The following is a 16,056-nucleotide window of genomic DNA, read 5'->3' as shown; positions in this document are numbered from 1 at the left end:
ACCGAACGGGTTTAAATTATATAAACTTTAGACTTAAGTAACAGTTGCTGATTCTGTAAATGTTTTCTCCTTCATTTCAATTGCAAAAAAGGCATAACATTCATATTAAAATCACATGATGTTTGTGAGTCACAAACAACTGTATTTTTGTTTTTACAAACAATGATCCCTGTTTTCTCAGAGGAACACAGAGTCCTTCTAACTTGTGTTGTTGTGATGGTCCGACCGCTTGAGAGATCTAACCACGTCATTGCCAGAAGAACATTTTTTTTTTCAGGCCTCAAGAACCATAAAAAACAAGACAAAACCCCCCTTTGCTTCTTTGCTTTTAGTGCTAATGGCTTTAAGGCAATGAGGCAAACACAGGACATGCAAATAAAGAGAAGAGGCTGCTGGGTTACTGTGTTCTGGCTTTATTCACCCGCAGGTTTTGAACTCGATCCTCAAAACTGTCATGCTCATAAGGCTTCAGACAGCCAGGCTTTTCTAGCTCACGTTTCAGTGCGTGCATATTGGTAAGAGCCACTCAAGTGGTTCACATGATAGCTATATTGACCCTGCAGAAAGACAGACAAAGAAAAGAAAAAACCAACATGTTTACCACTCATTAAGTTTCAAATGAAAGCTATTTCATGGTGTGATAGACACACACACAGGAATCTCTGTTAGAAAAAAACTGGAGGTCCGACATCTCCTCAGGCAAATTCAAACAAACCTTAATTTCATAACATTCCCAGAATGCCTTTTTTCAGAACATTACGGACCTGCTGCTTTGTTTTAAAACCAATGAATGAAAAATATTGTGTTTGAGGGAGCAGATGGCCACTTTGTGACCTGTCAAGGTATTTAGTCCAAGAAATGCTGGACACACATTATGTTCACTGACCCTCACCTCAACCACACACACACATAAAGACATTAAGTTGTTAAAGTGTCACTTACCCAACATGCTAATGCTAAGCGCTCCAGTGCTTGTATTATTACCAGCTGTAAGGAGTTAAAGTGAAGGTTGGCCTGAACACGGAGGGTGACAACACTCAGCCAGTGGCCTTGTGTTCACCCATTCATGGTGGCAGAGGGGTTACGATCCCTGAGTGACTACAAGGTGAAAGGTCAGTGGCAACACCCCTCGATCAGAGGGAGAAAGGGACATTAAGTGGGCGCTCAGTCTAAAGAGAGATTATGTTGAAGCTCCTCGGAGGTCTCCGTTGGGATGAGCAGGGAACAAGAGACAAAATGAAGTTTGGCCATGTCAGCACCAGACTCTAGTGAAGACTCATCTCATGACTCTTTGGTATAGGAAATAGGGGTGCTCTGGTAGCTCATGTACCAAGGCTGAGACCTTACTGCAGCAGCCCAGGGTTCGAATCCGAACTGTAGCCCTTTACTGCATGTCATTCCCTATCACTGTCTTTCTCTCTCCATTAAAGGCATAAGAGCTCCAAAAAAAAAGGAGATAAATATCTCAAGTACCTCAGAAGTTACTATAGAAACATATTTTATTAAGCTGATACAGCACTGGATAAACTTTATGCCATTTGATGGTCGTCCAGAGCACATCTTGTGATAGATTAAAATGTTGACCTGATGCAAACTTTTTCTTTGAGATTCTTAGAAAAAGCTTTTAAAAGGCTCAGCAGGGGCCCGAAGGCCTCCATAACTCCTTGCTCAGAAGCTCGCCAGAACAGTTGAAGCCTTTTTCTTGGTTCTGCTTACAGCTTCAGACCTCCAACCAAATTCTTATTTACTGATGATCAGACTATTCTCGGAATGGCTCACATTTTGGTAACTATCTCATCTAATTGACAGCAACGGTTTTGTCCAAGTACCACAAGTGAATTTTGAGAAAACAACCGGAAGCCATAACCATAACATTTACGACATTTCCTATCAGATCTAGTAAAAAATGCCTGAAGGACAGTGTAGGTTAAAGGGGTCACTTTGGAAATGGTCCACTTAGCTGTGCTGCTTTTGTCTATAATATGGTCTCAACTGTCAGGGATCTTCAAGTCCACCCTAACACAAATGCAGAGTGGAGAGTATGAGGAGATGGAAAAAGGAAAATGTCTTTGCCCAAGGACCCAGAGTGTCTGTCATCCTCTTCATAAATGTAAATACCAGTCACTTTCCAGCATGGAGAAAATAAAGAGTCAAGCTCATAAAAACAAGAGCCTGGTCAGACCTGAGGTGGAGGTTAGCTGAATGCCATTCTCGATTGTGGAAATCCATCTGTAATCACTTCCCTTCCCAATTTCTTTGGCACATCTGCTCACTCTTCATATGTCGCCTACCCTCAGTCCCATTTCCATTTGGATACAGCTAGTGTTTATCATCCCATTTTTAGCCAGGCTAGCCGCACTGCTATACGAATGGCAATGTCAGTCTGTCGCTCGGTTGGTCCACCGCTTTGATCCAGACTGAAATACTTCAAGTATTGGATGGATGGATGGATGAAATTTGGTATGGACAGTCATGGTCACCAGAGGATGAATCCTGATGACTGACACTAAACTAAGATGGTGAGCATGGTAAACACTATACCTTCAAAGCATCATCATATTGGCGTTGTAATTGGTGAGCATTTTAGCATATTGAGATTAGCATTTAGCTCAAATCACCACTGTGCTTAAGAATAGCCTCATATAGCCACTAACATGAATGTAGACTCTTTTCAATTTTCTCATATGAACTCCAGACAATGTCCAGATAATCAGGTCTTTACATTGTCCGGAGTTGCCCTTTCACACATGTGACACACAACAGGAGATTGTCCGTGTACAACGCATTCTCACTGACTGGAAATACTCCGTTTGGTTTGGTCGAGGGGTGGCACCTGGGTAGAAGAGAGGTCATGACGCAAAAACACTGCGGTCACGTAGCTGGTTCGTAATTTGGTCATAAACAACTGAGTATCTTGCTGTTCCTTGGATTTGTCTAATGGTTTTGGCATCAGACCAATAGATGTCCCGAATCATGTTGTCTCGTTTCATTGGACATTTTCGTTGGCGTCTTTGTGTAAATGACTCCTCTCCTTCTAGGCTCATTTTCTCATAGACTTTTATACAATCTGACTTCTTTTTGCAACCAGAGGAGTCGTTCCCTGCTGGCCATTTGAAAAAATGTAAGTTTAAGGCATTTCCACATTGGCTTCACTCTTCAGACTCGGAGGTAGCCGCCTGGCTGGGAACAATATGCGAGGAGAGGTCTAGGTATGCAACTATGTCTTTTACTGCAATGATGATGTGGCAACTTGTGTATTTGGAGTCTAAGGATGAGTAGTTGAGGACATATTCAACATTCCCAGCAGAATTGATTGGTGAAGTGCAATAGCAGGACACAAAATCTCTTTCTGTTCCTCTCTTATATCCAAACTGTCTTCAGTCATTAGTGTTTTTGTCAAGAGTTTTAAGATATTCCATTGCAAATACTTTTACTTTTGTAACTTCACTTTATTGGAAAATGTGATCCTATGACTAATATTCTACTCAAGCCCAAGTTTTATTTTCCAACAGCTCCAGTGACTCCAGTCCTGCAGTCTTGTGACTGGAATTGAAAAGAAAGACATCTATTCTGAGTATAAGATAAAAATCTCAATAAATATTTGGAATCAGCTGTGGAGATGGATGATCATCCTTAAGTAAAGTATGAAGTCTGGTGTTTTACTTTTCTGTGCTCGGGGAAAACTTATGTTTGTCCCATTAAATGATACAATCTTGCTTAAATTTAGCTGGCAGACGCGTGCGATGCTGAAAGGACAGTAGGATGATGATAATCACAGGGTGTCTTGTGCTAGTGACTGGAGTGACACGTGAGAAAATGGGTCAGTGAGTTTGTATTTCTGAAAATACTGGGACAACTTCATGCCCTTTGACCTGTTAGTATCACACTGCTCTGTCAATATAAGTAGCCAATCTTCTTTGGGATTGGGATTCTCATATTTTGACAATTGAGCTTGTTGTCCTCTAACTAATAAACACACACACAGTGAGAGACATCTGCTAGTGTTTATGAATCACATGGCACTATTTAAATTGACAGGGATCCAGCTTAATATTTGTATTCCTCGTTGTTATTATCGGCTTTGTGTTAAGACTAACTCTCATGACTGCAGCATGCATTAAAAACGTTTTGCCTATTTTCTTATTGGGCAAAAGGAAAATTTCATTTTGAGATCAGTGTCATTCCCATTAACCCTTTGTCCCGTTCCAATAAACAGCCAAAACGGACGAACTCCATCATGACTCATTGCTCCAAAGCTGTAAGAGAATGCCCCCCCAATCAATGGCATTTGAAGGGTCAAAAATACCAACAAGAGCAACAGGATTAGCTCAAAATCCCCCGCAGATTGACTGAGTAAATTAAAGATGGCTAACCCACTGAGACCTGCTAGAGCCGCAAAAAGCAGCAGACACACAGGAAATGAAGGCCCACTGGAGAGTAAACAAACAACATACCATGAGATCAGGCACCCCGAGAGGCAGTTAAGTCACCAGAGATGAGACCATTTTAATGGGGCACTAAAACTTGTTGCAAATATACCCATCTGGAAGAGATTCTTCTGGAATGTGGCCGCTTTACAACTAATGACCAGTGACGACTCCGAATCGTAACGCCATCATCTTCCTCTTGTCTCACATCACAAGTCTTCAAGTCCTCAAGCTCTCATCTTCCGTCATATCTCACAGGTGAGGATGGATGGATGTGCATGGAGGACGGTCACACACTCGTAGGGTTTTACATTGTAGTAAATTCCTGGTATTTGTTCTCAGCAAGTCCTGATGAATGCATACCCATTATGAGCACACATCATTTTTATCAGAACACCAAATTATTTCATGCGAGTCATTTGCTGCCTTTTGTAATTTCCATGTGTTTTTTTTTGAGGAGTGGCCTCCGTCCTGATATCTCTTTGTGAAGCAACTGTAGCCTAGTTAATTCAGTCTCAAGCAATCATCAAACCACAATACACACCATCAAGCCACCATCTGTCTACACTGACACCACTGACAATGTGTTGATGATGAAATCCCTGTCCTTTATGGATTAAATACAATTGTGCTTTTATATCCTTTTATTGCGCAAAAGCCCTCATTGTTTGTAGATGTTTCTAAATTATGCAGGGGCAATTGAACCTCTTGACACATTTTCTCTCTAATTCTCTCTCCACTCCACTCCATCATCTGCTTTCTACCTCCCTGGTACTCTCATTGACTGTACATGAATATCTTCAAACACAGCACTCACCAATCAGTAGTATTGATTAAAGCTGGGTAGGAGCACCACACACAGTGACTCGAGGTAATGAAGACAGCTCTGTCTCTGCCATCAAAGCAGCCCTGCTCACAGCAGCACTCACACCATTTCTGCTGACGGAGGGAGGAAAGGTGTAGGAGTGGACGGCCCTGAAAGTCTGCGGTGTGAAATCAGGCATTCTCGAGCGCCGAGGCAGGAGCGAATTCCACAATGTGTGCAAATATTTGTGCACACCACTTTGGGAATCCGAAGCTTTGCCAAATCAGGAGTTCTGTGAGTGTCGGCTCTACGAGGATCTGCTCCTCATCTCCGTGCAATGTCAATGGGCACTTGAAATAGCAGTCTCGTTGTTCCAGCTCAAGTTATATCTGGATGTTTGAGTCTGTGAGGGAGACGAGTGTTTGCCCAAGATCTGTGCTGAACAATCGCATCACCTTCCAGCTGCAGAGTAAAAGCAAGGGCAGCGAATGGGACAATGAGAAGTCAAGAGCGTGCATCAAGTGGGCTACTTGTGGCCCTGCTGAAAAGTGCTAGACGTCCCACTTGAGTGAGGATTAGGGCGAAAAGACTCAAATCAAAGAATAGGCTGATTAGGATTCTGCTCACGAATCAGCTGCAGCTACATGCACATAACGCTGAGATCTGTCTTCTATGGGTCTTAACACTGCTCGCTCTATACACAAAGTAAAAACAACATCAAAATGATTAGAAAGAAAAATAAATGATCGTTATTTGCTGTAATGCTACAATCTGATGCCAAAAGATGGTCGACATGGCTTTTATGTTGCAAGTTCGGAGCTGCTCACTGGATCAAACATCTCTTCAAGGTTCCGATTTTTACTAAAGACAGAACAAATCAGAGATTGCTGGATGATCGATAAAACATAGAGGGGTCTTATGATTAGAGAGTCAAAAGACGCTTTCAGTGAGTTCATGTGTTAAAAAGAGAAAGTGAGAAAATGCTGAAGGAGAGGGAGTGAGGTAGAACAAGCAAAGTAAACAAGTTTGGCGTGAGCTCGCTGGAGTCACCGGGTTTAGCAAAACATTCCAAAGTCTTCGAAACAAGCGGCCTTGTGAGAGCACAGGGGCAGAAACAAGGGGGCTTTAAATCACTGAACATGAACAGCGTTGGAGGACTCTAATTCAATCATAAATATCTCAAGAGTGTCCACCCTCGCACACCGACACGTCAAGTTATGTGACTACCAGTCACCTATATGACAGCAGGACAATCAGTCAGAATAACCTGGCCAAACCTAATAAACTGGACAATATGGTTCACTAACACGAGTCCACTGGAGCAGAAATGATATACAGCCTCTATCCTTACTGTGATTTCTACATTTAGACAAAATAATAATGTGATCATTTATTACTCTGAAGAAATTTGATCTTACAAACAGTGAGATGTATTGTACATACGTATATAATTAATTAAAAGGTCATAAAGACTATTTATTATGTTGGTATAGGCTGTGGTCAATGTAGAAATCACATCTAATTAAAGATGAAATAGACTAAAGCCATCATCACATCACTCATACACTGGCTGAGCCAAACTGCAGTCTCACAAACTGTGAATTAATAGCTAGTTGAGTTTTTCCATTGGTGCTACAAAATGAAAAAAAAGCATGGAAATCAGGTGTACAGACCAGTTTAAAAAAAAGATTAAATAAACAATAAAAGTGCCTAAAAACTTTCTTTTGACAAAAGCATGGCAACTATGACAGCAAATGCTCAAAAGACTGCTCACAATACTTTTCATCTACTCACCAAAATAATATTACGTGTTACTAAAAAGACAGAAGAAAAATTTGGAGTGCAATTATCTCCAGATGTAAGTAAGTAATGGCTGATTTGTAGGGCTGGACCTAAATATTCCACTATTCGATTATTTGCTTATTGTGTATGTGTTCGATTTTCAATTATTGGACTCGGATATTTGTTGCTTTTGTTGTTTTTTTTAACCCCTCTGGGCTTACAAACATGCAAAACATACCAAACCTTTTGGAAAATGTTTTTTAATTCAGTAACAAATAATTATCCAAACAGCAATACTGTAGAATATCAGAATCCTTAAAAATGAATGCCTTTAATTAAACCGAAAGACACGTGCAGCACTATGGCGTCCATCTCAGCCGAGAACGGAGAAATGTCTGGCTGAGTCTTTATCAAGTCATTTCATGGAGACGAGCCAAGTCAGAGCCCTCGCCGCCATAGATTGTGTCTGAGCGTTCTCCGATTCAGCCGGAGGCTGCATTATGCATAGGCTTGCAGCCGGGTACTGCTGGAAAGGAATTGCGTAATGCGCAGCGACATCAGCCTCAAAACGCCACCATTTAGGGGAAGAGGGCCTGCAAATGTGACTTTGAGGTATGTCTACACTCACACACACAGGAGGATGTGGAGGCATGTGTGTACCATCCACAAGAGGCGTAAAAAGCAAGTGGTCTCGCGGTGGTCCACCAGTGACCGGAGGAGCGTTGAGAGCGCGCTGCAGGTTGAGCCTCACCAGGTTGAGTGAAAATACAGAATGTCCCTGGCACATGTCCAATAGTCATGTCTTGTCGAGCTTGATTGAAATCCTATAGCGCATACATAAACATGCTTATATAGTAAAAGAGTCTGTACATGCTTTAAGGTATGCTCTGAATCATTCACACTCAAACCCACTCACACAAACACTGTTTTTATGACTCTTAAATAGTTCACGCTTCACTCATGAGACACACACAGACTTGAATAAAATCTCTGGCACAAACAGAGATGACAGGAAGCAGTGTTCTTGGCCTACTTTTCCGTATTCTCCCCAATGACTGGGATGGGATGCTGGCACAAAAGCAGAGAGTGGAGCAGTTCATCTGCCTTGATAAAATAATAAGAAGGTGTTATTTATAGACACGCAAATCGAGCAGCTTGACCTAAATGTGAAGGCATTCAGAAGACATACTGAAAAGTGAGGTGCCAACAAGAGAATTGGTGGAAAATCACAAGTCATGCTACAGAGCGAGTGACTCAAGATGCTCAAATTAAGCCACTGGAAGCAGATCTGAAAATGAAAGACGCCTAGATGGTGGAGATGGTGTATGGTGTAGATGGAAAATGTGTGTTTTTAATGGACAGAAATGTGCTGTGAGAACTTACAAAGATCTAACCAGGGTTGAAACACATGTTGGGAGCAAAAACCACAAACACTTTAATTGTTGCAAAGACCACAAATGCATATGCCGCAACCCAACAAACAGTTGAGTATAATGAGTTAAAGCTCAACAGCAAAGCATGGGAGCCCTGGGTGTTTAAAGTGGAGGTAACACAAAATGAGCCAAGTCTTATAGTACGTAGTTTGATCCCACTTAAAGCTGCAATGATTAAGCAAATCGATTAGTTGTCAACTATTAAATTAATCACCAACTATTTTGATAACTGATTAATCGGTAATCGAGTCATTTTTTAAGAAATTCTCTGATTCCAGCTTCTTAAGTGTGAATATTTTCTGGTTTCTTCACTCCTCTATGACAGTAAACTGAATATCTTTGAGTTGTGGACAAAATAAGACATTTTAGGACGTCATCTTGGGCTTTGAGAAACACTGATCGACATTTGTGTTGATCTGCAATTCATTCTCATGTTTTCAAGCTAAATCCCTGATTAAACTTTAATAGCTCTCTCCATTCTTGGGGTGAAAGTATCTTGTTGAAGCTAATTTGTTACATGGTTGCCTGCTGCGTTTTCATTCAGAGAGATCTCTGCTGATGTCACAGTGGTGCGCCCTTTCTGACTTCCTCTTTGGGCGTCCCTGAGGCGTGAAATGGCCCCGCTGGGTCCCTGTAGAGTCCTGTAGGGCCACAATGGGCCCAGGACATCTGTGTGGTTTAACAGTAGGCCAGGCTTGAGTAGACCGGAACATGTCTATGGACCTCCCACTGGCCCACCCTTAAGCCCCATACAAAAGCCTGGTTGCCACTTAACAATAACGCATTCATGCACAAGTAGGGACACACTCGCACTCAAACACTGGCACTTGGGTATAAATATATTTTCGTAAACCCACACAGAGACCTGTTATTTAATTTATTGTAATTAAGTATGTTTAGGCAAAAGAGTATTTTATGACCTTCATGTTTCTCTCAGCACCGTTTTGATAGTGATGTCTCAAACCACTTTGGTCCAATTTCATCTGGTACAAGGCAGGTTTTTGTTTGCCCGTGCTTGTGTAGTCATATTCTGGTTTGAAAGGGACCCACCTGTGCTTGCCAAGCTGAATGGAGTAGCGTAGCTGGGGGTGTGGTAATGCAGATTTGGTGTTGCAATTTTGGTATTCATTTTGGCATTAAACTGTGGCTCCACTAAGACTTTAGCACAAACACAAGCAGTCTGTGGCCTTTTTTGGCGTTAGTTGGAGAAGGCACACACACAGGCCTCTATATAGTTACACAAAACCCCTTTAAGGAAAGTTGACTTTGACTTTTTTTTTACGTTCTTACAAATTGCTCAATCAGTACGCCTTAGTGTTTAGTGCTTTGCTACAAATACCTGGCTGGATTTGAACCAGAGATGATTATGTCAGAGATGAATGTCATTGGTCCTCTAGGATGTTTGTAAGCACATTAATACCTGTCGGCTGTTTTGCACCAATTCCTCATTTATACACTGAAAGTGGTTGGGAATATAGCAGGGGTGTTGACATCCTGAGGAGGCATTAGTGAAGAAGATACTGTACCATTCAAACTACTTAAACTTCCATTTCCAGTGCACCTTGGGTCAGATTTAATTATTACGCTGTGAATTATAATTTGCCCTTGCAGTCTGAATGTAATTAGTATCTAATTTACTTTGGCAGCAGCAAACTTTGAAATGACCAATTTAGGACTGTACAGTAAGCTAGGTGCATTCTGAGAGTGAAGGAAAACTTTGTGAGGAACAAAGCAGAAACAAATGTCGCTGACACTGAATTTCACAGACTAGCAAGGCTGGCAGACAATGCATAATTGCACTTCAAAGTCTCCACCTCCCACACAACATTATCAGTTTCCTCTCAGGAGAAGCCAACTGAACTTACAGCCCACTATAGAGTTGTCTGCAGGAACAGAAAGTGAACTGTTTTCAAAGGGTATGAGAGGAACAGCTTGAGGTTTGTGCTTGTGCCCGGCTTCACAAAAATATTGCCCAAAGTCTTGTTTTTCAAATTATTAGGTGACGAAAGAGCTAGATAAACATGTGACTGTATTAACAGCTGGTATAAAGAGAAAATCCACTTATCACTGTTAAGGGAAAACTCTGTGCAAATTCAGTAACTCAATACATGTGAATATTGGTGTAATATTACAGAAATGCAGCAGCTGTATGCGTGTTCACACTCATTTGACATTCCTTAAAGTTGAGCCAGAGCAAAACAGCAAATCAGAGTAAAGCGCAAATCCTTAAGCCACTGAACATTTCCTCATCTTCTGTAGCTTTTGTCATTGAACAAGACAATAGAAACTAAAATAATGTATCTTCATTAAGCAAAAGCTTACACAATCTTACACAATATCTACACATTTGCTGAACCATTCTAAGCCAAGATGCAAAAAAAACAAACTAATTGGCGTATTACCTCCATTCACATGACTTTGGAATGGATTGATTGACAATCTCTGGGTGTTATGCAATAGGATTAGCCGGTAGCATTATGATGGCATAATAAACTAATTAGGCCTCTCAGGTAAACAGCCAAAAGTGGTGGAAACGGAAAGCAGATATAACCTTCACCTTGATGCAATCCATGATTACATCACACTGCAATCCTTCAGAAGCTGCACTACATTATACATGAGACTCTTTAGTGTAAAAAAACATGACATTTAGAGGGACTGTTACACAATATCCTGGTCCCGTAAAACCTTTTAGTGCATGGACACATACGTAAGTGTCAGCTGGGAAAAAGAGAACATGTCAGCATAAGTGACATGGAGGAGAAAAATAATTCATGTGCTGAGTGGTGTTGACATAATTCAGTGAGCAGTTACTGCTCAGTGCTTCCTACTCTGTTTATTATTGTTCACACCTCTTCTTTCATTAAAGACCTTTTCGTTTTATATTGTGAAAATGCCTGAAGAGTTCCATTTACTTGGTTTTGGGGCTGAGTGATTGTTGTGAAACAGTCCAAATTATTACACATTTTGTGATGAACTTTATTATATTATATATATTTTGTCCACTAAATATCAAAAAGAAAAGCTGACAATTGAATCTTTGTACAATCTTTATAGTTTTGGTTTACCCTGATTGCCTGTAGGCCTACGACTAAAATCAGCAGCTCAGCTAAAACGCCCTAATCTAAAATCTGCATTACTTTACGAGGTGATTTGAGTCCTTAATGAACGGACTAAGGGAAATATTCTGCAGGCAGGTATGATGACAGATTTGTTTGTTGCCCTCATTCTGTCTTCTATCTGCACTGATTCCAGATGCCCTTTGACCTACCGAACCCCATTTAAAACAGAGCAGAAGGCGTGCCACTCATTCCAGACTCTCTTCTTCTGAGTCTTTGCTGAGTCAAAATGTCCATATTACACCTACCTCCTACAAATCAATAGGGCACGTTATTCATCTTTTTTCAAGGAACGCAAAGCATTGAATCTAGCAACATGTGATGAATCACTGAAGTCTAAAGGCTTTACTGTTTTGCAAAGAGACTTTTTCTATGTTAAACTGAAATTCTCAGAGCTATTAATCATCAGCTGATGAAAAAGCTGGAAGTACACGCTTGTGTGTGGCCTCAATGGTGCAGTATCTGTTACTGTCTTGTTGGAATTTCATACCTTTGGCCTAAAGGAAGGGATCAGAAAAAGATGTCCGCTCGAAGCTTGGGGCCCTTAAAAGTTTCATTCATACACCTTCACTGCCTTGAGAAGATCTGTCTTGATAAAGGGGGTTGATTATGGTTGGCTCCCAAGGACAATAGCCGGACAAAGCAGTGATCTTTTTGATGACATCTCCAATAGACTGAGTGACAGCTGGGTTTTCTCATGGGATAAACTCAGCGTTTTCCCCTTCAGCTGTAAACATGCTTAAATATGTGATGTGATCATAGGGATGACAAGGGTGGGAAATGTCAACACGGCTATTGGATTTCAGGATGCGTGATGCTGCACAGAGTTGACATGCAGTCCTTGAGAGCATGCCCTGAGTGGTATTAGCTCATGCACATGCGTCATCAAGGATGACATGCCGCAATAGTGTCAACTTCATGTGCTATAGTAAATAAATATCAAATGATTTTCACAAGGCAGCTCAAGACCACTTTGCCACCAGAATTTTTTTTTTCTCTTTTTACAACCTGAGTCATATTTAATTGGTGTATTCTCGAATAGCATAAAAGTAGTTACACACATATATAAAATGCAGTTTAAGATGCTATGGAGTCAGGACAATCTGGCATGTGACACAAACACGCTGACTAAAAAAACCCTACAGCTCTCTTGGCTGGTTTCAGTACACTGTGTTCCTGGACTTCATGGCCAGGGACACACATGCATGAGTTGAGTAGTAGTTGCACGTGCATTTCCTGTTAAAGTCACGACTTTCTGCCTACATCTTGAGGAAAGAGAACTAATGAAAAGAAGAGGAATTAGTGACAGGAGAGCTGTAATTAGATCCTGTCATAATTCTTTGACCCACTTTTCAACTCTTCCCTCTTTCATGTGGGACAGTGAGCTATGTGGCAACAGCCTGAAACATCCTGGTGGATATTTATCACCTGGTGCTCTCCACTTCAATAGAGAGGTTAGGCCACAGGGCGCTGACCTCTGGATTCAGTGGGAAAGTTGTGCTACCTCCTTTGAAAAGAAGCCCACAAGCACCTGTACTGACTTGGAAAGTGCAGCGATTTCAAACATGATGCAGCTGAACGTCATGTCAATCGTGACCCTTAAAGATGATCACACCTGTCTTAAAACCACTTAAAAGCGGCCTGAACCTGCAGATGATATCGGCCATCTGCGGCCAACATTCCTCCATTTCCTTTGCTGCTGCTCTAATATGATAGAGTACTATCTGTATTATTTAAAAGCCAGCTAGTCAGGGAGTTGGAGGTCTATTCTAATGCACTCACTCCTGTGTGCGTACAGCAGCTCATCAGTTATACATGGGGCAAAACCCAGTTTTCAAGCAACTGTGCCAGAAGCAGGTAAGAGGGAAAATGCCAACATTGCTATCTCAAACTCCTACACAGAAAAATTTATCCATGTACATGCACATCCACCAACACACCTGCTGTCACATAAAGCACAAGAAAAACCTACGCAAACCTGACAATTATCATCTAAAAAACGCCCCAGGAAACATCTGAACTAGTCAGTGTCTGTTGCAGCTGCAGCATCTCTGCACATCAAAGATATGCTGTCTATTGATCTGTTTTTGTCAGAGGCACTGCTCTCTTTGCAGCATCTTCTCTCTGAGACAATGACAATGCAGTTTCCCCATCCTGTTGTATATCTTTTTAAAGAATCTAAAGAAACTGAAAATTACAACTGTATGTTTTTGGAACAAATCATGTAAACGCAATCACATACAAAACAGAGGCAAACAAACGTGTGCATGTTGCTGTACAAATATCTCCATACATACAGCCGCTGTGTCAGTCGTCACTCACCTATTCGACTCTCTCGGGCGGGCTTGCTGAGCCTATCGAGGGCTTTGGAGGTGGAGGACCTGATGTGGTCACTGAAGGACCTCTGCAGCAGCAGCAGCCTCATAGAGCGAGACATGCCGGTTAGCATCCACCGAAATCTATCTAAGTCAGACCCGCTCCCGACACCTGTCCCTGTTCCTGATCGGGTCGATTATCGAGCTTCTGTGCCTTGTCAATCCCACCTGTTTTCCACCGCTCCTATTTTTGGATGATATCTATGTTTAAACATTCAATCATAATCTGACTAGTTTCTCCATCTAACTGGCTCTGTTCTATCCTCTGTACTGGTCTGCCTCCTTTTCTTTCTCACTCTGTTCTGTTCCAGTCGGGACTGTACACTCCCGTCTGCTGCAGTGAGCATCAGTGCTGTAACTGCTGGGACACATCCAGCCAGTGCTGCAATGCTCTCATATTCTATTCTGCCTCTGTGTGTGTGTGTGTGTGTGTATATAAATATGTGTGTAAGTGTGAGTAAGTGCTTTCTGACACAAGCTCCAACGCTCTCTATGAATATCTGAGTGCTTTATAGTCACGACTACCATCTTCATCTCTCCCTCCCTGTCGCTTTTTTTTTTTATATCTCGCATCTTGTTTTTCCTCGCCTCTCTTCTCTGTCACCTTCCTCCTCTCATCCAATCTGTTTACACCTGCCCTACCCTGTCTAGACACAGAGAGCATCAATGCCAGTTATATAACCCGTTGCCCGGGCAGCCTGGTTGTTATAAAGATCCACCTGTCCTTGTTCACAAGCAGCTATACACATCACAGAACTGAAACCAAAAGACAGGAAGTGAGATGATGAAGGGGTCCAGGATAACGTTTGAGCCACTCAGACAATTGAATGGTTTCACAGAAATGGTTGATATAGTGGAAAACATTTTGAGGGATTCCCCCAAAGAGTGAACAAATGCCGGGGTTTAAAACTGCACCACAGAAACCTCTCAGTTATTCCTCAAAGCCAATAATCACTTCCCTCAGCCATTCAGCCGTGGGAACATGACTTCACTGTAAATACATTATGGTAGGGATATAGTATGCAGTGCACACACACACTCACAAAGACAAGTACATGCCATTAGTTATTGAGAAATAGGAATGTACTGTAAACCTTATGTAACAAAACTTAAGCTGCCGAGATGGACAAAAACAACACAATGGAATCCACTACTTAGCCCGCTGCTGAGTTGATCGGATAATGCTGATTTAGCTTCTATTAGGCAAGCGCAACTCTCTGGGGTCTGTGGAGAAGCTTAGTCATTGGCTACTTAGTGGCTGAAAAACAGCAACCTCAGTATGATGATGGGTTTTTTTTTTACACGCTTTTTAGATGATAAATTAATTCGCTCCACAAAACGGGAATACATCTTGCAATCAGGTATAAGGTTATTATTAGTTTCCGTATCAATCAGTTCAATCTACTGAACTCAAACATACTGTATGTCTTTTAGCCCGATCATGCTCATACATGTGTGTATATGGTTACTCATTACCTGAGTGTATGAGTTCATATGTGCGTGTAGCTGTGAGTAGTCTGAGCTGTTCACGTTGCATTCCACACTAAGCTCACACTTGAGAAAGTCAGCCAATCGTGCTGATTGCTCCAGAGAGTGAAGGTAATGTACCCAGCATTGGTTTATTGCAGCCTGCTGATAGCATTGTGCTCACCGCGGCCAATTGACTTTATGGTCTCCTGAGGTTTGCTGAGACTGATAAGACTTAAGATTCCCGCGTCTTTTGCTTTTTCACGACCATTTAGTCCTCACTTCTGCAATTGTGGAAGGGCCTCTTTAACAACGTTGTAAATAAGGATTAGGATGGGATACGGGGAAAAAGAAACATCCTGTAAAAGTATCGCGCCTTTAGCATCCTCCCTCGCACACCTGCTCGACTCGCGTGAAATCTGAATCAAATTATGGTTTTCATGCATGTGTGTGTGCAAGACACGCAAATGCGAACCATCTGGGTCAGTATTCGTATCACAACAACATATCAGTGTACTCTCTCTCCCTGGTATACCTGTGATAAAGGGGGCAATCTGCAGACTGTAACCTGGATATGACGGAAAATGTCCTGAAGGGCGGAGGAGAGGGGGTGGAGAAGGAAAAACAATGGAGTTCTCATACCTCAGG

At 41.7% G+C, this 16,056-nt stretch overlaps 1 protein-coding gene across 5 annotated transcripts in view; it reads right to left on the bottom strand.

Annotated features, from left to right (window-relative positions):
* dlc1 (DLC1 Rho GTPase activating protein) overlaps nt 1-16,056 on the bottom strand; it is a 90,302-nt gene that overhangs the window by 40,199 nt on the left and 34,047 nt on the right. For 2 of the 5 annotated variants that reach the window (XM_074630022.1, XM_074630023.1), the window contains exon 1: nt 13,889-14,458. The exons of the other annotated variants lie outside the window; for them this stretch is intronic. In XM_074630022.1, coding sequence (XP_074486123.1) covers nt 13,889-14,015 — 127 coding nt within the window. In that variant the 5' untranslated portion in view covers nt 14,016-14,458. Of the gene's footprint in view, nt 1-13,888; nt 14,459-16,056 lie in introns of those variants that run through there. 5 annotated transcript variants of the gene reach the window in all.

Source organism: Sebastes fasciatus, chromosome 3 (genome assembly GCF_043250625.1).
Source record: "Sebastes fasciatus isolate fSebFas1 chromosome 3, fSebFas1.pri, whole genome shotgun sequence".
In the NCBI taxonomy this organism is placed as follows: Eukaryota; Metazoa; Chordata; class Actinopteri; order Perciformes; family Sebastidae; genus Sebastes; species Sebastes fasciatus.
The sequence above is the reverse complement of the archived record's forward strand: the minus strand, read 5'-3'. Positions and strand labels throughout refer to the sequence as shown.